This window comes from Pseudonaja textilis, chromosome 12 (genome assembly GCF_049901715.1).
Source record: "Pseudonaja textilis isolate UNSWEBS1 chromosome 12, rPseTex1.2, whole genome shotgun sequence".
Classification (NCBI taxonomy): Eukaryota; Metazoa; Chordata; class Lepidosauria; order Squamata; family Elapidae; genus Pseudonaja; species Pseudonaja textilis.
In genome coordinates, this window is record NC_142001.1 from 20596470 (window position 1) to 20616015 (window position 19546).

The 19546-nt window shown below is 47.5% G+C and overlaps 2 protein-coding genes across 9 annotated transcripts in view; one reads left to right on the forward strand and one right to left on the reverse strand.

Moving 5' to 3' along the window:
- On the forward strand, positions 1-17491 carry FRMD7 (FERM domain containing 7). Of its 8 annotated transcripts, none has more exons than XM_087940817.1 (14): positions 31-212; positions 506-599; positions 1166-1354; positions 5629-5733; positions 6237-6279; positions 7514-7631; positions 8745-8842; positions 9105-9219; positions 9605-9752; positions 10982-11077; positions 12324-12487; positions 13270-13338; positions 13952-14027; positions 14344-17491. In XM_087940817.1, the coding sequence occupies exons 6-14, from the start codon at positions 7579-7581 to the stop codon at positions 15361-15363; spliced, it is 1839 nt and encodes a 612-aa protein (XP_087796943.1). In that variant the 5' UTR covers positions 31-212; positions 506-599; positions 1166-1354; positions 5629-5733; positions 6237-6279; positions 7514-7578; the 3' UTR covers positions 15364-17491. The 8 variants fall into 8 exon arrangements, with proteins under 8 accessions (XP_087796944.1, XP_087796943.1, XP_087796941.1 ...); XM_087940813.1 differs by having other exon boundaries at positions 75-212; positions 7553-7631; XM_087940816.1 differs by lacking the exon at positions 506-599 and having other exon boundaries at positions 71-212.
- The window catches only part of STK26 (serine/threonine kinase 26), a 23219-nt gene continuing 20785 nt past the window's right edge, over positions 17113-19546 (reverse strand). Inside the window, exon 12 of the mRNA XM_026716530.2 lies at positions 17113-19449. Coding sequence (XP_026572315.1) covers positions 19428-19449 — 22 coding nt within the window. The 3' untranslated portion in view covers positions 17113-19427. The remainder of the gene's footprint in view (positions 19450-19546) is intronic.

The following is a 19546-nucleotide window of genomic DNA, read 5'->3' on the forward strand; positions in this document are numbered from 1 at the left end:
TCTTTCCAAGCCGATGGTGGCTGTTCCGTCACACCAGAGAAAAGAACCGAAAGGAAAACAAGCTACCCTTGCCGCTGACTGCTTGTCAGAGGTCGCAAAAGGGCACCACGTAACTCCTCTGGGACACTCCGACCGTCCTAAATAAGAGTCGGTTGTCAAGAGTTTGAATTCTGATCCTGTGACTGTGGGGATGTTGCAACGCGTGAAATGGTGTAAGTGTGAAAATAGTCACGTTGCTTTTTTTTAAAGAGTCTTTTAAATGGTCACTAAAATGAACTGCTTTGTACAAATGAATCGTTTTGTAAAGATGCTTAGATCTTCCTGACAAGGTTGAAGGAAGTCATGGCAGGCTGAGGTTCGGCCAGCCTGTGCTTCCAAAATTATTTCGAAAAACTTTTCGGCTTAGGAGTTACATCTCAGAGCCATGCTAGATCCTTCTGCGTACATGATTCTGTAGATGGTATACAGCTCAGGGTGTTGAGATTCCTTATTCTTTCCCCCCCAGATATTGTTAAAACCGTGAAGTGAAATGCAACACAGACAGATATTGGGAGTGGATACATGCCAACCACCAGTTGGTCGTTTTAGAGTTGCCACAGGTATTGGTAGGTCCAATTCAGGGATAAGGTTTTTAAGGGGGGGAACCCCAAAACGGATGAGAAAGGAAACCAAATTCTCTATAATTGCCACTTGCAAGCAGATTACTCTTCTCTTACTAAGAGCCCATTTGGATGCATAGAGGTGGTTCTCCAAGGGGATTCCTACACTCAGCCCTGTCCTATTTGATCACACTGGCCTAAACCTCCAGGAAAAAGGATACTTTTAAAAGACAGATGCAGAAACCCTACAAATTCTGAACTAACACGGTTCTAAACTTTAACAATGAAGAGAAGGCCATTCCCATCCCAGGCCACTGCTTGTCCTTCCATCTTGAGGACTGATGGATCAGCTCTGGAGAAAACTTGGTTCTGGGTAACACGCAACACAATCTCTTATTTCTTTGTTCCGGGGAGAATATTTTAGCCTCTCTGCAAGGAGGAACTTAGAAAAGAGGGGAACACGGGAAAAGGCGTGAACAAAAGAAAACCTTTTCCGGTTTTGTGATGGTTGCCGTATCCCCCCCATCTTCCCTTCTGGTCTTCTGCTCTTCTGCCCCTTTGCAAAGAGTCTGCACTCCGGTCTCCTGTTCTTCTCCAACCAAGAATAAAATCCTGTATGAATCGGAGGACGCCCTCCCTCCTTTCAGATCGCACAGAAGAACCTCATCCTCGCTGGCTGCTGAGCCACTTACCTAAGGATGCTTCATCTCAAAGTCCAGTTTCTGGATGACTCTCAGAAAATCTTTGTGGTTGATGTAAGTATATTCGCTGCTTCTTGTCTGTTATTTTGCCGGCTGGAATTTGTTTGACCTTCTTGGACTGGGTGATGTTTTGATTTTTCTTTTTTTTAAAAAAAATTAATTAGATGCCTGCATCTCCCACATTTTGAACAATTGCTAATTCACAGTAAGGACTTGACTACCTCTAAATATCCCTTGAATTCAAGACCCTTTTTGAGACGGTTTTATCGTGGTTTTATCTGATGATAAATAAGTCATGTTAATGTTTAAAGACCGTGGGTCCATCACTAAGTCTCCATCTTGAATTGTAATCCCCAAATCGTTAAGAATTTTAAAAATAGTCGTTTTATACATTAGCTCCCGCATCATTTGTTCGATAAAAGTAACGTTCCAAAGAATGAATTAGATGCAGGTGCCGAAAAAGAGGTTTTGTGACAGCTAAAATCACAGAATTGTAGTGAGTCAAAATGATAGTTATCATTGAGACAACTTATTGTAAAATTAGCATTGGTGCATTTTATAAACATGGTGTTTGCCTTATACTTAAAATGGGAATTATCCAATACCTTTATCTAAAGGACAGATCTTTCTGAAAGCTCTCTGGCAGACAGAAATATCTATCAGAAGTTAAAGGGGTCTGTTTCAAAATGAAATCTTCCAGGCAACAAAACATACATTTTGGAATCAAACTGCAGTTGAATTTTTGCTTCATCCATGTTTTAAAGAAGCAACATTGAGTAAGAACAGCACAACAATATTGGTGCTTTTAGTTCTAAAAGTACACAGAATGGACCATGTGCAAAATAATTTAGCTTTTTTAAAACTAATATTCATCTTGATAGGCTGTTCTTGATGCCAAATATTTTAAGATTTATACTTCAGAAGCCCTTGGAAACTGAGAGGCAGAGCTACGTTAAGTCTACCTTGAAACTGGGATTTCTGGCTTGTAATCATGAAACCCTCCTTTTTGTGGGATCAATTTCCCCCCTGTTTTAATTTCAGATTCAGCATTTTTCACTTCCTTCCTTTCCAATTCACCCTCCTGCCACTTTGCTTCTCGGGTTTAGCTTTATAGGCCATGTTGCTGCAAGAAATAACCTCCATTAAAGCCCAGGGTTGCGCTAGTTCTTTTCAAAACCTCCAGAATACCTTCCAGGCACGCGATGCATTTGATGTCAAATAGTCACAATAATGTCCTGGAATTTAAAAAAAACAAAAGAGAGAGAGAGAGAGAGAAGGAGAGAAAGAGAGATAGCCTAGGGTGACTTTTCCAACTGATTCTTTTAAACAGGCTCTTGATAACAGAACCAGTGGGATGAGCTGGAAGTCTATTAAGTGGATTTCAAGGTCAGTAAACAGAAGGAATTTTAACAAATTCTGCCCGGAGAGAGCAAAAAACAGAGTGAGGAAAGTGCCCTTTTCGTGCCTTAATGGTATGAAGGGGTTCATGTATCATCCTATGAGAAAATCTAGGCTCCTTCAAAGATTCGTGCACAAAATACAAAGGTTAATTTGCAAGAAGGCAGCTTCGGATTGAATGGTAGGAGAAACAGCCCAAATGTTGCAGGAGAAGAAGGAAATCGAGGACCCAGAGAGGGGCAGGTTGTCCTCTGTTAGAGTTGAAGTTGGTTGGACTTCAACTCCCAGGAGTCCCCAGCCAGTGTCACTCAACCTTGGCAGCTCGAAGATGGGAGGACTTCAACTCCCAAGATTCTTCAGCCAGCTGGGAGTTGAAGTCCTCCCATCTTCAAGCCGCCAAGGTTGAGAAATCCCACCACCCCTCACCGCGCCCATGAACACCCAAGAGCCACAACCATAAATGCACCGGTCAGATAATGCAAATAAACAGGACGAACAGCTGCAGTTTAGGCGCTTCCCTGTCTTTGAGTAAAGTGTGTTAATCAGAAAAGGTGCTTCCAGATCCCCTCCTGATTTGGGGGCTTACCCTCACCTGACACCTGCTGCACCTTGGATGTTGCAAGCATCTCAAAGAGCTTGAAAAGAGCATCGTTCCCAGGCACAGAAGCATTTTCTTTCCAAGTCCCTGGCTGATCCCTCTTGAGCTCCCAAACCCTGCAGCAGGAGGAATAAACAGCCATAATTGCTTTAATTGCTGTTGCCATTCAGCTGTTTGTAAGGAAGTAGGACGCCTTTCTCTCCCCCTCCCTCCAGAAAAGGCAGTGATTACCCTGTCATTTCCCTAGTTGCCTCTTTGGTACCAGGGTAGCAATTTAAGCCTTCGTGACTGCAACGAGGGATTATCTGTCAGATGTTAGCAGGCTCGCTTTCGCACCGAGCACAATGCATGGCGTGTCAGCAACCCCTCAATTCCCCTGGCAGCCCAAGTCAGAACACAGGTGCCTCTGGATGGATGCCAGGAGTGGTTGGCCCACTGACCCCAGTCCAGCCAGGAACTTCCAGGAGATGCCACGGCTTAGTTTCCTGAGGATAAAGCACCATTTCTAGTTCTAGTGTACAACAGAAATGTGTAAATCTATCTTGATTCCACTCAGAGATCTGTCTGTCTGTATCTATCTATCTATCTATCTATCTATCTATCTATCTATCTATCTATCTATATCTATCTATCACCTATATCATCTATCATCTATATTTATCATCTATCTATCATCTATATCTATCATATCTATCATCTATATCTATCATCTATATCTATCATCTCTATCATCTCTATCATCTCTATCTATCATCTATATCTATCATCTATATATCATCTCTCATCTATATTTATCATCTATCATCTATATCTATCATATCTATCATCTATATCTCTATCATCTATCATCTATATAATCTATATCTATCTATCATCTATTTCTATCATATATATCTTAAATATAGATTTAAATATTTAAAGTATATATGTTTGTTACCAATTTTGTATAATGTACACCATCTTTAGAAACAAACTTCTTCAGTAGAATATATCGCTTATACTTTTCCCAAACAGAACTTTTGTACAGTATAAGCTTTTTCCTAACATAGTTTGGGTTTTTTATTTTTTATTTTTATAGTTTCTCCCATTTGAAATCTGGAAGTAGAAATGAGTGGCATGGAACTAATTAAAGTGGGATGCCAATATAATTTAATAAGTGTGCAAGCATGCAACTTTGGCATAAACAGGATTTATTGTATCTAAATAAAACCTACCATGATTTGGGAGACTTCAGGTATGTCCTAAGAATTCCCACCTTTGCAGTTTTGGAACCTGCAACATGCCTGAAAAAACAGGCTAGGAAGATGGTGTAGCACTGGTTTATCCAAGATTGAAATGTTTATAGTTCTGAAATTACCTCGAAATTTCAAAATCTCTGGAACAATCAAGTATTTAACTATATCACTCTTCCAACTTATTGCTGCTTAATTAGCCTTAATTACTGCCTGGTTTGTTCTGCTTAATTAAGACTGCCCTGGCTTTCCCACACTGGCTCTTGTCAACTGAGATGTGGCAGAATTGAGTTAACCAAGACTTCTTGGTCAATTTTTGGCATCTGGCAAACACACTGGTTGAAGCTTGTTTCAAAAATCCAACTCTTGCAAGTATCTCTCAAGTTCAAAGACACCATTCACGCTATAATAAGCTCCCTCTCGATTAAGTCACTTGGGAATGGTCTCCGCTCCATCACAAATTTGGAAGAGTTCCATAAAGACACCCACCTTTTGGAAGGAAATATCTGCCGGGAGTTTGGCTTCCCTTCCTAGGGTTTCATACCCATGTTCATGTCACCTTCTGGGCATCCCCTTCCGGGCCATTTTTGACCTTCCCTGTGGAGTCACCTTGTGGTCTCCCATCCTGGCCCTTTCTGAGGCTTCTCAATGTGAGCTAAGTTTGGTTAATAACTGGAGCTATGGAGCTGCAGTAGTGCTAGAAAATGAGGTGGAAGCATTAAAAAAGAGACATCCCCTTTTTACTCCAACCCTTCTCAGGCTCGACCCTGAGCAAACTGAAGCAAGCAGAGACTGTGGAAATCGGAGACATCATGCTTCTGCCTTTTTCTTTGGCATAGAACTTTGTTTCTCTCTGCCTCTCTCTCTCTCTCCATTATATCTTTCTTCCTTCCTTCCTTCCTTCCTTCCTTCCTTCCTTCCTTCCTTCCTTCCTTCCTTCCTTCCTTCCTTCCATCTCTTTTTCTAACCTTCCTTCCTTCTCATCTTCTTTGCTCCTTCCTTCCTTCCTTCCTTCCTTCCTTCCTTCCTTCCTTCCTTCCTTCCTTCCTTCCTTCCTTCCTGTCCCTTCCCTTCCCTTCCTTCTCTTTCTGGCCCTTTAGCAAAAGTCCTGTGGGAAAACATTGTTTAACCTCAGCTGCAACCATTTGAACCTGGCAGAAAAGGAATATTTTGGACTGGAGTTCTGGAGCCCTGCAGGGCATGCTGTAAGTTTAGGAGCAGGGGGTGGGGTGACCCTAACCTCTGGGGGGCTGTTTCTGCAAGGATGCCCCATGGGGCTAGCATGTGGGGAGTGAAAGGCTGCCTGGGGGGGGGCTGCTAAAATTGCGTTGAACTTGCTTTAGACACCCCCGTTTCCATGGGTCCCCCCCTCTGCAAGGGGTCAGAAGCTGAACTCCGGTGATGTTGCTGAAGTGGGGGGAAGCTAAAGGGGTCTTGGGGGGGGGGGGCACCTCCTGGCTTGCAGCGGGCTTTCCCTTCCCCAAAGGGCCCGAGCCAGTTGGAGGGGAGGGCGGTTGGCTCAGTCGAGGTTCTGGAAGAGAAATTCTGAGAAACTCCCGTCTCTGTTCCTTGTGTGAAAGGGTGTCTTCTGCTAAGCGGGCCCCGAATTGACTATCTCCCACAGACCCTCACCAGGCCTCTGACCAACCATTTGCTAGTGTCCCCCCTGCCCCCCCCTACAGTTGGCTGCCCTTCCTCTCTCTTGCAGGCCTGGCTGGAGCTCCTCAAGCCCATCACAAAGCAGATTAAAAGTAAGTACCTTGGAGAAGGCCGAGGTGGAGGCGGGGGGGTGGGGGGTAAGGAGCTGCTCCCCAGGCTGGGAACCAACTAGACTTCCTTGCTGCTGGCTGAGGGGGTGATGCCTGGGTACCCCTTGGTAGGGCAGGGTGGGGGGTTTCTGGAGACACTCAGCCGCCGCCAATGGGCAAGTGAAAACCATCTCAACAAAGGGGAATATGTGAAGCTCAGGGTCGAAGCGAGGGGGTCCTTGGTGCTCTCTGAGCTTGGTGGTTTTCTTGCAGGCGTGTCATGGCCCAACTAGGTAACAGCAGGAGGAGGAAGAGGGTTGTATGGTCCTTAGAGCACTCTGGTTTTCTGAAAGACATTGCATGACCCAACTAGGGAACATCATCAGTGCTAGAAGGAGGGGGGGGCTGGAGAGAGAGAGACAGAGAGAGAGACAGAGACAGAGAGGGAGGAGGAGGAGGAGGAGGGGGAGGAGGAGGAGGAGGAGGAGGAGGAAAAAGACTGAAGTGCTTGATGCACTGCCAAACTGGGTAACATCATTCATGCACTGATGACGTTCCATAGTTGAGTCATGAAATGTCTGCAAGAAAACAACCCAGCTCAGAGAGCACCGGGAACCCCTCATGAAAACAATATGTCAGAGGGTCAATTAATTGCCCAAAATAATGGTTTCCATTGCCAGTTTGGGGACTTCTTAACGGGCATTGACCTGGAGGTGGAGACCTGGGGGTGTGTGTGTCTTACTTTTGGCTTTTGTGAGTATTAAGAGCTGAGGATAAAATCCCCATCTGAGTATTCCCTTCCATGGATTTTAGGACTGGAGAACTTCATAAGGCAGATGATAAGCAAATTTCTTTGCAGAGACCCCCCACCCCCCTGCCCCCCGCTGCTCTTAAAGGGTTCAAGAAAAGACGGGGGGGGGGGAATAGAAAAATGCAACGTCCTGGGTGGAAAAAATCCTCAGAAACCTGCATGTTTTCAAAAACATGAGTGCTCCTTGAAGACGGGAGGACTCCAACTCCCAGAACTCCCAAGCCAGCAAAGAATTCTGGGAGTTGAAGTCCATGAATCTTTAAAGTTTCCAAGGTTGGAGACCCCTGCAATGGAAGAACCAGGGGAGGAGGGATCCTGCTCGGGGGCCGGTGGGAATGGCTGGGCTTGGGGTGGGGGATGGGGGTGTCTTTAGTGAAAAAAGAGCCGCTTTTCAAATGAAAAGATGTGTGAAAATGTTCCCGACAGACTTTTGAAACCAAACTTATGAAGATGTTGTGTTTTAAGATCCTAAGGACATTCTTTTCAAATTTATGGTGAAATTTTTCCCAGTGGATCCAGGTCATCTGAAAGAAGAGTTGACCAGGTAGGCGGCCTGTTGCTTTTCACTTCCCTTCCATCTGGTTTTAATGCATTGCTTTGCTAAGGCGTCCCTTTTAAAATAAATAAAATGCACAATTGCATCCTGAAAAATGATTCGTTTTCTTTTGTCTGTCTGTCCGTTTTAAAAAGAAGCCTTTACTTGAAATGCGGCTCTCTGGTTAAACTGTTTTGCCTACAGTTGCAAAGAAGTTTATTGTTGTTATTGCTGTGACAGCAACAGGAGGCAGGAAGTATTTAAAGGCATTAAGCGTATTTAAATAGTACATTGTTAAATATATAAACTAAATCTTGCTAAATATTAAATATATAAACTAGGCGAATAATGCCATTAAAAACAAGGGATAATCGTTGACGCGCTGTCTGTATCCTTAGCAAACTTTTAAGAAGCCGTTTCTCTCCTGTTCATGCCAGTCCTTTTAAATTCAAGTTTCTAGCCCTTAAGGCTGGCAATGAACAGAGAGAAGCAGAGAGAAGCGTATCTAGTAAGGCTGGATACTATCTGGGCTATTTTGCGACCGTGCAAACTCGCAACAGCGCTGGGAAAACAACTTAGCACTTACAAGCAGCCCCACGGCTGTCGGCCAGGTGATCAAAATTCAAGTGTTTGGCCACCTGCCATTGAATTTGGCCCTTTGGGAATCTTCCCAGGGGCCAAATTCAATGGCAGGTGGCCAAACACTTCCCAGGCGGCATCCAAAAAGTAAGAGTTAGTGTGGGGAGCTGGATTCACTCAACAACTGAGGGATTCACCGATTCCTTTAGATCAGGGCTCTCCAACCTTGGCCACTTGAAGGCTGGAGGACTTCAACTCCCAGAATTCCCCAGCCATAGCTGGCTGGCTGGCTGGCTGGGGAATTCTGGGAGTTGAAGTCCTCCAGCCTTCAAGTGGCCAAGCTTGGAGACCCCTGCTTTAAACAACGGGGTGTAAACTTGGTGTAAACCCAAACTTGGTGTAAACCCAGCTCTGGCTCAGCGATGGAAATTCTGCTTCCCAAATGGGCTCGTAATCTGAGACCCACCCATGTCGTCCCTCCAGAGGAAGGGGGGGCAGCCAGAGTAGTGAGACACGCCCCCCCTTGAAAACATGTCTTCCCAGGTACCTGTTCACCCTTCAGCTCAAGAAGGACTTGGCCTGTGGGAAACTCCCTTGCAGCGAGAACAGTTCAGCTCTGATGGCGTCGCATCTCCTCCAATGTGCGTTGCTGAGCCTTCGACGGGAGAGGAAGAGGAGGGCAAGGAGGCGGCTGGGTCTTGGGGAGGGAAACGTCCCCAACGGGTAACAAACGGGGTGGCATTTCTCCCCCAACCCCCACCCCCACCGTGGCATCTGCTGTGGCATCTGGGCTGGTCCCGGTTTTGCTCCTGGTTTTTGTGGACAGAGCAGGGTGTGTGGCCTCCAACGAAAGGCAACCCCACTGACCGGAAGTATCCTTCGTTGTGTGGATTGTTCCTGCAGCTGCTCTGGGCGATTTCCATGAAGAAATGGACCGAAAGCACTTGGAAACGCACAAATACCTGCTGAACCAAGAGGATCTGAAGAACAGCATTATGTGCTACCATAAGAAGCACGTGTAAGTGGCCAGATTTTCTCCACTTGCTCTTTTTAATTTTGGTTTGAGGGCTCCCGGGTGCTCTCTGAGCTCGGCTGCTTCCTTGCAGACATTCCATTGCCCAACTAGGTAACAGCATCAGTGCTAGACTTTTTACTTGGGCTCAGGATTCCTTGGAGGGAAGAGCTCGAACGAAATGAAGGCTAGAAAGTGTCAATCCACGGGGCTTCCTGGACTGGAAATCAGACACTTGAGAACGGGGGCAGGTTTCCAGTCTCCAAACTGGGAGCAACACCGCTAGGAGGGAAACGTCTCGGTTGAGCCCACAAATAGTGTGGGGGGGGGCGGGATGCGGCTGGGCTCTTCTCTCTGGCTCGGTTGCTGACCCCATCACCTTTTTTTCCAGGGGCAAAACTCCGGCGGAATCCGATGCGCAGCTCCTGGACATAGCGAGGAAGGTGGAGATGTACGGCATTCGTCCCCACCCTGCCAGCGACGGGGAAGGGACCCAGATCAACTTGGCAGTTACCCACATGGGGGTCCTGGTGCTGCGGGTAACTATGGTTCCGCCCCCGGTTAGGACACCTTTCCAAGCAAGCTAGAGGCCCGATAGGGGAAGCTGCCAATCACAAGCGTGAGTTCTTCGGGCTGGCAGCATTCTGCCCCCTGGAGCAGCGGTGGGATTCCAAAAAGTTGACTACAGGTTCGATTTCCGCTACCGGTTCTCCAGAACCGGTCAGAACTGACTGAACATCACCTCCGATTCTGCTCCCTGGTGCTCTCAGCATTAAAGCAGAGCTTTTGGCAGCTGTCAATCATTCGAGAGGGACCTCTGTGATGACTGAATGGAGCCACTGGAAACCATCTCCTGTCATCCAAAGTCCTTTCTAGTGTGAATTAAAAGCTTCCTGCTGGAAGTACAGCCTGGGGAATTGACTCCCGGGGAAGCCAGGCTGGGCATCTGGGGAAAAGCCCCGTGCCGTTCGTTCGAGGCTTCGCCCAGCACCTTCTGACGTGGGCGCCTCGACGCCTGCCTTTCCTTGCTAAATCCAGCGGCTGCCAGGTCAGATCACTGGGGTTGCACAGGAGGGAGACGAGCCGCCAGCGTGTAATTTTCCTCCGAGAATAGCAGTCTCATTGGGGTGGCAATTACAGGCTTCTGCAGCTCCCGTGCTTTCGCTGCAGGGCAGGCCGGGCGTTGATGGCTCCACGGCAGCCTTCGCCCACAGCTGGGGACGGGGCGAGGGAAACGGGAGTGTGGGGGGGGCTGCTTTTGTTTTCGGGTGCAAAGATGAGGGTTTTCTCTCCAGCAAAACTGTAGGAAGGGGAGAGGAGAAAAAAAAGAGAGAGGAGGAGAGGATAAATTTAACTCTGCAACCACTTAACGGTTGTTGGTTGAAGAGGACTCTCTTGGTTTTCACATTCTGTTGGTGCAAATGAGGCAGCTGGTAAGAAGATATATAAAATTTCAAAAGATGTAATCCCCACTTTGTGCTGGGCATTGAGAGGCCTCAGGCCAAGCCATTGAAAAGGGTCCTTTGGGAAACACCTTCCACAGCTGGACGCTGGTCAGGTGTGGGGTTCCTGGTGGCATCTTTATCTACTTCACAGCTGTCCACCCTTGGCCACTTTAAGGCCTGTGGACTTCAATTCACGACCTGTGGACTTCAACTCCCAGAATTCCCCAGCCAGCACAGCTGGCTGGGAATTCTGGGAGTTGAGGTCCACAAGGCTTAAAGTGATCAAGGCTGATCTATTTGCTTGTTGGCTCTTAATTTTTCAGGGCAACACCAAGATTAATACCTTCAACTGGTCCAAAATCCGGAAACTGAGTTTCAAACGGAAGCATTTCTTGATCAAGCTCCACGCCAACGTTTCGGTACCTTGGGGGGATGGGGATGTTGTGTTTGTGTCTGTGGGTGTGTCACTGTCTGTGTGTGTGGGGTGTGTGTGTGTTGAGTTGAGTTCTTTGTAGAAATGATCCATCAAGGTAGCAGGCAGGCTGGCTGAAACCAACCATTGCTGCAAATTGTTTGGGGTGGATTGCAGGAGGAATAAGAAAGGATTTCTGGGGGCCTCTACCAACATTCAGAGAAAACCAATAAATAAATAGACTTTGGGGACTGGAGGCTAAAACAAGAACGGTTGCTGGAACTGGGTATGTCTAATCTGATGAAAAGGAGGACTAGCGGGGACATGATAGCAGCCTTCCAGTATCTGAGGGGCTGCCCCAAAGAAGAGGCAGTCAAGCTACTCTCCAAAGCCCCTGAAGGCAGGACAAGAAGCAATGGGTGGAAACTCATCAAGAAGCAACCTAGAACTAAGGAGAAATTTCCTGACAGTGAGAAGAATTAACCAGTGGAACTACTGGCCTCCAGAAGTTGTAAATGCTCCAACACTGGAAGTTTTGAAGAAGAGACTGGAGAGATGAAATGCTATAGGGTTTCCTGCCTAAGCAGGGGTTAGACTAGAAGACCTCCAAGGTCCCTTCCAACTCTGTCATTCTATTATTGAACGAGTTGCCTTCAAAAGTTGTGGATCCTGCAATGCTGGAGGTCCCCAAAGTGCCTTTTTTTCAAGAGGCAAGTGGACTTTCTGGTTTTTCTCTGAAGACGTTTCTCTTCTCATTCAAGAAGCTTCTTCAGCTCTTCCATTCCCCACAGATCCAGTCAAAGCTGAAGAAGCTTCTTGGATGAGAAGTGAAATGTCTTCAAAAGAAAAGAAAAACCAAGAAATCCAGTTGCCCCTGGAAAAAAAGGGCACCTTTGGGACAACCATGACCTGGAAGACGGAGAATCTCCATAGACATCCAAAACTGGAGGTTTTTAGAAAGAGATTGTCTGAAATGTTCTAGGGTTTCCTGCCTGAGCAGGGGGTTGGACTAGAAGACCTTCAAGGCCCCTTCCAACTCTGTAATTCTGCTATTCCCTAGCTGCGTTTTTCAGAAATACCGGATGCTGGCTGATCTTGAAAAGTCAAGCAGAGCATGGATGAGAGACAACAACGAAATTCCAGGCTGGACGGAAAATGGAGAATTCCTGAAACGGAAGTCTACCTGCCTTAAAGCTACCAACGCTGAGAAACACTGGCTGGACTGATGCGTTTTCCTTCTCCGTCCCCAACAGGCTCTTTGCAAAGATACACTGGAGTTTGCCATGGCGAGTCGCGACACCTGTAAGGCTTTTTGGAAGATGTGCGTGGAATACCACGCCTTCTTCCGCCTCTCCACGGAGCCAAAGTCAAAACCCAAAGCTTTTCTCTGCAGCAAAGGCTCCAGTTTCCGTTACAGGTAATTTATTTTATTTATTTATTCATTTGATTTGATTTGATTTGTCAATTGCTTACAAGAGAATAGGTATAAGCATAAACCTGAGTAAGAATACAGGAAACAGGTCCGAATCAATGGGGGCAATGGGACAGGGACAGGAGGCACAGTGGTGCGCTTATGCACGCCCCTTGCAGACCTCTTAGGAATGGGGTGAGGTCAATAGGGGATAGTTTGAGGTTAAAGTTTTGGGGGTTAGAGGATGTAACAGCGTCAGGTAATGCATTCCAGGCATTGACCAGTTTGCAGTTTGCACTGAGTTTGTATCTGTTGTGTGCTCTTGTTGTGGTTGAAGCTGAAGTAGTAATTGGCTGGTAGGACATTGTAGCAGATAATTTGGTGTACTACGCTTAAGTCCAACCGTAGGCGGTGTAGTTCAAGGTTGTCCAAGCCCAAAATTTCAAGCCTGGTGATGTAGGGTATTCTGTTGTGAGCAGAGGTGTGGAGTATTAGGGGGCATTTAATAATTTAAGGGGAATTAAATTTAAATTAAATTTAGCAATTTAGGAGGGAACAAGGAAGCCAGCCACACTCTCTAGCCTGGGTGCCTGTGGCTGGCTCGGTCTATCCCAAGGTCTTCCTCTTTGCCTCTCTCCATTTCCTGCCTTTTCTGGGTGTGAAATGTTAAGCTGTGAGCCCCTGGGATTGTTCTGGGAATTGTTCCTCCCCGAGGAACAGCCTCAAACTTTTTGGTGGGTGCTGCAGAGGCAGCTCCTCTTCAACCGTTTCTCTCTTGGCCACAACAGTGGGAGAACCCAGAGGCAGCTGCTGGAACACGGGACCAAAGGGAAGCAGAAGAGCCTGCCCTTCGAGAGGTAATTTCCCTGTTGAAAGGACACTTTTCACAAATGAAGGCGACTCTACGGGTCGTAGGGTAATCTTGCAGGATCCAATCTGGGTCAGTATCCGAGGTTTCGTCTTCCAAGCTTTTGGACTTGTGGCTTGTCACATCCTCAGGGAACTCCTCTCCTCCCCAAAATGCGAGCTTTGGGATAGTCTATATAGGTTGTACTTATGGGGTGGCTTTTTATTTGTTAATTGGAGGGATTGATGGCCAGCAATTAATTAATTCATTAATATTTTTGTCTCCAGTCTTCCTCAATTTATGCTGTCCTCCTCCTCCTCCTCCTCCTCCTCCTCCTCCTCTATAAAAGCTTTGCAAGGTCCACTCAGGTACCCTGAAATTTCACCCATAAATGACCTGGTGGAAGGAACAGCTGGGCTTTCTTGAGGATTAACCCCATGAACAGCCCCGCAGAAATGCACCTCCTGCTAAGTGACGAGGTCCCCAATCTTTGTGTGTTCGAGTCACATTTTGCTGGGCTGCGAACCTCACCTTGTGGGGTGTTATCAGAAGTTGCTGGCCAGAAGGTTGCAGAAGCGTTTAAAACACCCCTGGACAGTTTGGGTTGGTTTTTTCTCTTTCAGGAAACGCTATTCCTCTCGCTACCATGACAGGCAGTGCCGCTCCTCCCCGGATCTGCTAACGGATGTTTCCAAACAAGTATGTCATTTGAGTCAGGGGGCACTCTGGTGGGGAGGGGTAAAAAGAAAGGCTCAAGCTAGCAGCCATCTCACCCCCTCCCCCCATGAGCAAATGGGCACCCTAAAAACAGAGTTTCAGCCCGTTTTGCTGGCTTTGGTGTGGTTGTAGGGACGGAGTAAGTGGGATTCGCAGATTCTTCCTTAAAGTGCAGCCCAAACAGGCCTAACAGGGATTGTTGGTCACCTTTGGGCGACAAAGCCTCAAGAAGGGAGCCCAAACCTTGTGTGCATTCAACCCCCTTGGCTTAAGCATGGATGCCTCACTTTCCCCACAGATGGAAGACCTGCGGCTTGTCTACGGCACCATGGGGAGCTACTACGGCGCCAATGGCATCCACACTTCTGAGCCCACGCTGGACAATCGGCGGAGGAACTCGGCCGTGGAAGTCATCTTTGCTGACGAGCTGGAGAGGTCGAAACCCGAAGCAGATCCGACGGTGGTGCTGCTCCATTCCCAAAGCAGCTCTGCCTTCCCGGTGGTCTACACGGCATTGGACCACGATTGGGAACCGGACGGTCTCTACGGGCCAAGGAGCCCCCTGACCTCTTTCCAGCCCAGCTCCAAGCTGGACGGCACCAGCCAGAGCCCTTCCCTGAGCAGCGTGAGGGAGAGGAGCCCAAGGCAGCAGCTGACGTACACCGATGTCCCCTACGTGGCAGCGCCCCACCAGCCCTCCGAGGTGGCGTCTCCTCCCGTTTTCTTCTACGTGGACCGGCCACCTCAGTACCCCAAAAGCCCCACCGTTGACCGGGCTGAGGAAAGAGGGGCGGAGGCCAACCTCTGCGAGGCACCCACGAAGCCACCGAGGAACCCCAAGTCGAGGGGGCCTCTGGCCCTTCCCCAGGCCACCTACATGACCCACCTCAGTCTGGAGGAAGATGACGAGAATGTCTGTGACTACGGTGTTCAGGAGGCCCCCAAAAGATCTTGGAGCCAGTCGGACGTCAAAGCCATCCGCTTCCCTTGCGGCTCCGAGTTCCGCCCTCTCGGACCCTGCCCTGTCTTGACCAGCAGGAAGGTTGACCTCTTGCAATGCGTGCTCAGCCAGCCGCCCTTCCCAGAACCGCCCCGAGGCCAGCGAGCCGCAGAGCGCTACACGGGCAGCGGGACCGAATCCAGTGACTCCGATTCAGACCTCCTCCCGGACTACTATGCCCTCTACGGGCGGGTGCTCCAAAGACCCCGGGTGCGAATCCACCTCTCCTCGGGGAGCCTCCAGCTGGAGGGAGAGGAGACCCTGGTTCCTGGCGCCACCATCCATCATCCTGAGAGCGCCTCCAATTATTTTATGTAGGCAGCACGACAGCAACAGCTGCACCAGTCGAAAGTTCGTGGCATGTTGCCGATTTGTCAGGTTATTTGTGAATTTTTTAAAAACCTGCAGAGTTCACGGAACTGCTGTTAAAGGAAAAGCAGGATTGACTTCACATATCAGGGGTTTTTTTTTTCCCAATAAAGGGACGGTTTCATTGATTTAGTACATATTTGTGAGAGGGGATCCTAAATATAATACTGGACAAATTAAATTTTGCATCAAGTTTAGGGGAGTTCCCAGATCAACCACTGTCTCTGAAGTCCAGAAAAGAGCTTGTTGGTAAGAGAGAGGGGGGAAAAAGAATTAAGTTTGCTAGCACCGGGTGCAAGTCAGCAGTTGGGATTTGAACTAGCATTGCTACCATTTTCTTTTTCGGGTTTTTTTTTTTAAAAAGCTTTCGATTGTGGCCTGTGGGGTTGCTAGAAATGCCAAAATGTGTTCCAGTTGTAAATGCACAGTGGCACAAAGGCTGCCTGGTGTCCACCTAAAGGGCGGAGCCTGGCAATCCGTAGGATGCTGCCCATCACGGAGCCAGCTCACCTGTACTGTATGCGGTTCTCAGGTTTATGTGGGGCATGGACGGTTTTCCCCAGTCGTGGTTTGATAGTCACTTTTCCCTCGTAGATTTTGAAGACTGGGGAGACTCTTTCAAAGGCTTGCGATGCTGAGCGGATGGCGCTCAGTTCTCACTCGTGGCGTTGTCTAAGCCAGAGGAAAACCACAAAAGATTTTCTATAGAGCAGGGGGGTCCAACCAGGGCCACTTTAAGACCGGTGGACTTCAATCAGTGGCGGGATTCAGTAATTTTTACTACGGGTTCGGAGGGCGTGGCTTAGTAGGCATGGCAGGGGAAGGTTACCGCAAAATCCCCTTCCCTTCCCACCCCGCTAACCTGCTTTCCAGCTCCGTTCTCCTGTGCAGGGCAACCAAAGGAGACCCAGCCAATCAGCTGGGACTCAATGGGAGGCGGAGAAGAGATGGGGTTGGCGGGGCCAGTCAGAGGTGGGATTGGCTAGTTCTCAAAAACTACTCAAAATTTCCACTACCAGTTCTCCAGAACTGGTCCGAACCTGCTGAATTCACCACCTCTGACTTCAATTCCCAGAATTCCCCCGCCAGCGAAGCTGGGAGTTGAAGTCCACGGCTCTTCAAAGCGGCCAAGGTTGGACACCCATTCTTTAGAACATCTTCCTGCTCTGTTCTGCCATTGCAATTCTTCAGCTGGGTTGCATTTCAGCAAAAGGGATCCGCTTTTGGCCCTCAAATCCCCCAAAGCTGGCTCGGCACCCTGGGACAAGGCACTCAGGACCAGCAGAGACCATCTTAACTGCTGCACATTTTGGTTAAAAAAATTCAGTTTACGTGCAAACCGGGAAGTCCACTTTCTGAGACTGTTTCAGAGGTCGAGTGTCTTCTTTGCAAATTCCCTCCCGAAGTTTCTCAAGATTGAACTATCCTTCCTTAAAGGTGTGATCTGTCTTAGCCAACGAGGAGCGACCTGCCTCCCAGGGAAACGATCCCCTTCGGGTCCAGCGGTCTTCATCGTCCACGGTGCCTGGCCAGCCTAGCAGATCGGGGGTGATGGGGGTCGCCATCCCTCTTCTTCTCCCCGATCTCAAAAAGGTTGACGGGGGCCGAAAGGTTTGCAAAAATGTCACTTCGCCTCCTTGCTTGATCCTTGGCTGGGGTGTTTTTGCTGGGACACAATTACACAAGGACCACGGAAGATTATAGAACTTAAATATTTATTTGTGTTTTTTGTTTTTAAACCCTTTGACTTTCTGCGTCCCCCTTCCTCCAAAGTGTGAAAGAAGCTTCGTCTATAAACAGATTTACAGAACTAACAGAGGCTGGGAAGAAGGAGCGCGACGGTTCTGCTTGGATGATACAGTTATTTTGTAAAGCTTCGAATCAAACTGTATTTACAACTTGAACGGCTTCTACATTTATAAAAATATTTTATTTAATCCGTAACATTATTGTTTTCAAAAACTATGTCCAGAGGTTTTCTTCCTCCCCTCAGATATAAATTTCTAATGGTGTTTCAGGTATATATAGCAACGAAACCATTTTTTTAAACAAACATTTCTTTAAAATTAAAACAAAGGGAGTTAAAAGTTCTTTGTGGGGTTTTTTTTTTTTTACAGTGTAGGCACCATTGAAAATAATTGCCCTTGGCATTTCTATCCACCATCTCTTGCCAGTGTCTTTATATCTTTCTGTGTTTTTTTTTCCTTCCTTACAAAGAAAAGGTTGTAATGGCAACTTTTTATCACAACAACAACAAAAATAACTGCTTGTTTGCACTCTTATTTAACTCCGTTCCATATTTGGCTGATACACTTCAAATCCTTTAAAATGAAGGTTGTGCAAAACCAAAAAAAAAATAATAATAATGTGCAGATCTGAACTATAAAATTAAACATATCCAGACTTTTTATCAAAAATAAATTTACACCCACACTTCCACAACTAAAGACGGAAATACAATACACTTCAATAGCATAATATACAAACTGGGTTGAAAAGGAAAAAGAGAGAGAACCTCATCTCAACAGTACCATAAATATATAATCGAAAGCAAGTTTATAATTTCTTCTACCTTTTCTGAAAAAGAAAAAAAAAAATCACCTCTTGTACTGCAAAGTACTTATCTTTTTCCGTGAAAGAATATCTATAACTCAAATTATTTGCATATTAACTGGTAAATAGATATTTAAAAATACACGTCGGGAGGGAGGGGGAAATTAAACAGCTGTTGATGCACGTAAAGGACTCCAAGAACGTAAGTCTGTCAATATCTTACGAGAAAGAAAAAAAATCCACACCCACAAAAACGCTGGTGACACAATTTCAGGTACTGCTCGGACACACGGCCAGGTTCTCCTTCTTCTCCTATTTTACTCCAGGAGAAACAACGCGGTCCAATTGGGTCCGTTATTGCCAACCCCCCCACCCCAGAAAACCATATTTCAACCATATTGCTTTTTAAAATTTCTTACCATGATGAACATTTCTTTCATGGGGGGTGGGGGGGTGGGGGTGTCAGGGGGCTCGAGGGAACCAAAATGGCAACTGCAGCCACACCCATCATGGGCAATGCATGTTTTTTTTAAAAAAACAACAACAAACAAACATAAAAGAGGAGGGGCCTTCGGAGGCGTGGGCCCCGCCGCCATCTTGGTTTTCTTTGACACCCAACCCCTTGGCCCCGTTGCCGCGGCTGGGAGGGGCGGCTCTACAAAAGGGACACGTACAAACTGTACATGCAGTTACAGGGTAACTGGCCGAGTCGTTGACGTATTGCTTTCAGGTGGAGGTGAGTCACACACCCCCCCCCAAAAAAAAATCACCGTGCCAAACCTCAAGTGAGCGGAGGCGGCTGGGGCCCGTTCCTCGTGCTCGACACGGGGCCCAAAGAAAGACGGTGGGGCCCACACAGGGCCCAACGGAGAAGGGCTTCCACGCAGCCTTCACTCCTCAACGGGGTGGATGTGCCGAGTTCTGGCTTTTTTGGGGGGGGGGCGCTTGGGGAGAGCTGCAACTCGGGCACAGGAGAAGACCAACCCAAAACGCTCCCAAAACGTTGTTTTCTAACGAAGTTAAAAAGTCCAAGTCAAAAATAAAAAAGGCTCCAGATTTGTGGAGGAGGCCGATCCACCCTGGCAATTGGAGAGCTCCCGACGGCACCTAGAAGCAAACGGCACGGGCAGTTTTCATCTCGTTCGAGCTGGATTAGAGAAGTTGGGAACTAAAAATATGAAAGAGTCGTTCTTTACAAAAGAAAAAAGAAAAGAAAAAAGAGAGGAAAGAAATAAACAGAAAACATGGATGCCATTTACAAAAGAGTGGAGTTAAATCCTTAAATCCAAATCCGCGATCATCAAAAAACATCTATTGCGATGATCCCGAAAGGCACAAGGAACTCAGGAGGAGGAGGAGGAGGAGGAGCCGAGCGGAGCCAGAGGAGGGGTTGGTGGGCTGCGAGGAGCTGTGTCCGGGCGGGACGGCATCCTGGGGGAGAGTGGGGGGCTTGTCCTTCCTCAGGAGTCATTGGCAGAGAACCTGGGGAGAGAGAAAAGGCCGGGAGGGGAGATTCCATCAGGGAGTCCCAGCTATTTGGGGGGTGGGGTCTTCCGCTAAAGAAGGCAGCCCTCTACTT

What these genes read in the sequence shown, in the direction of transcription:
- FRMD7 (XM_087940812.1), top strand. Translation starts at nt 1,298, where the DNA reads ATGCTTCATCTCAAAGTCCAGTTTCTGGATGACTCTCAGAAAATCTTT. An exon ending in AGCTCCACGCCAACGTTTCG is followed by an intron (nt 11,078 to 12,323) that starts GTACCTTGGGGG and finishes CGTCCCCAACAG; the next exon opens with GCTCTTTGCAAAGATACACT. An exon ending in AAGAGCCTGCCCTTCGAGAG is followed by an intron (nt 13,339 to 13,951) that starts GTAATTTCCCTG and finishes TTTCTCTTTCAG; the next exon opens with GAAACGCTATTCCTCTCGCT.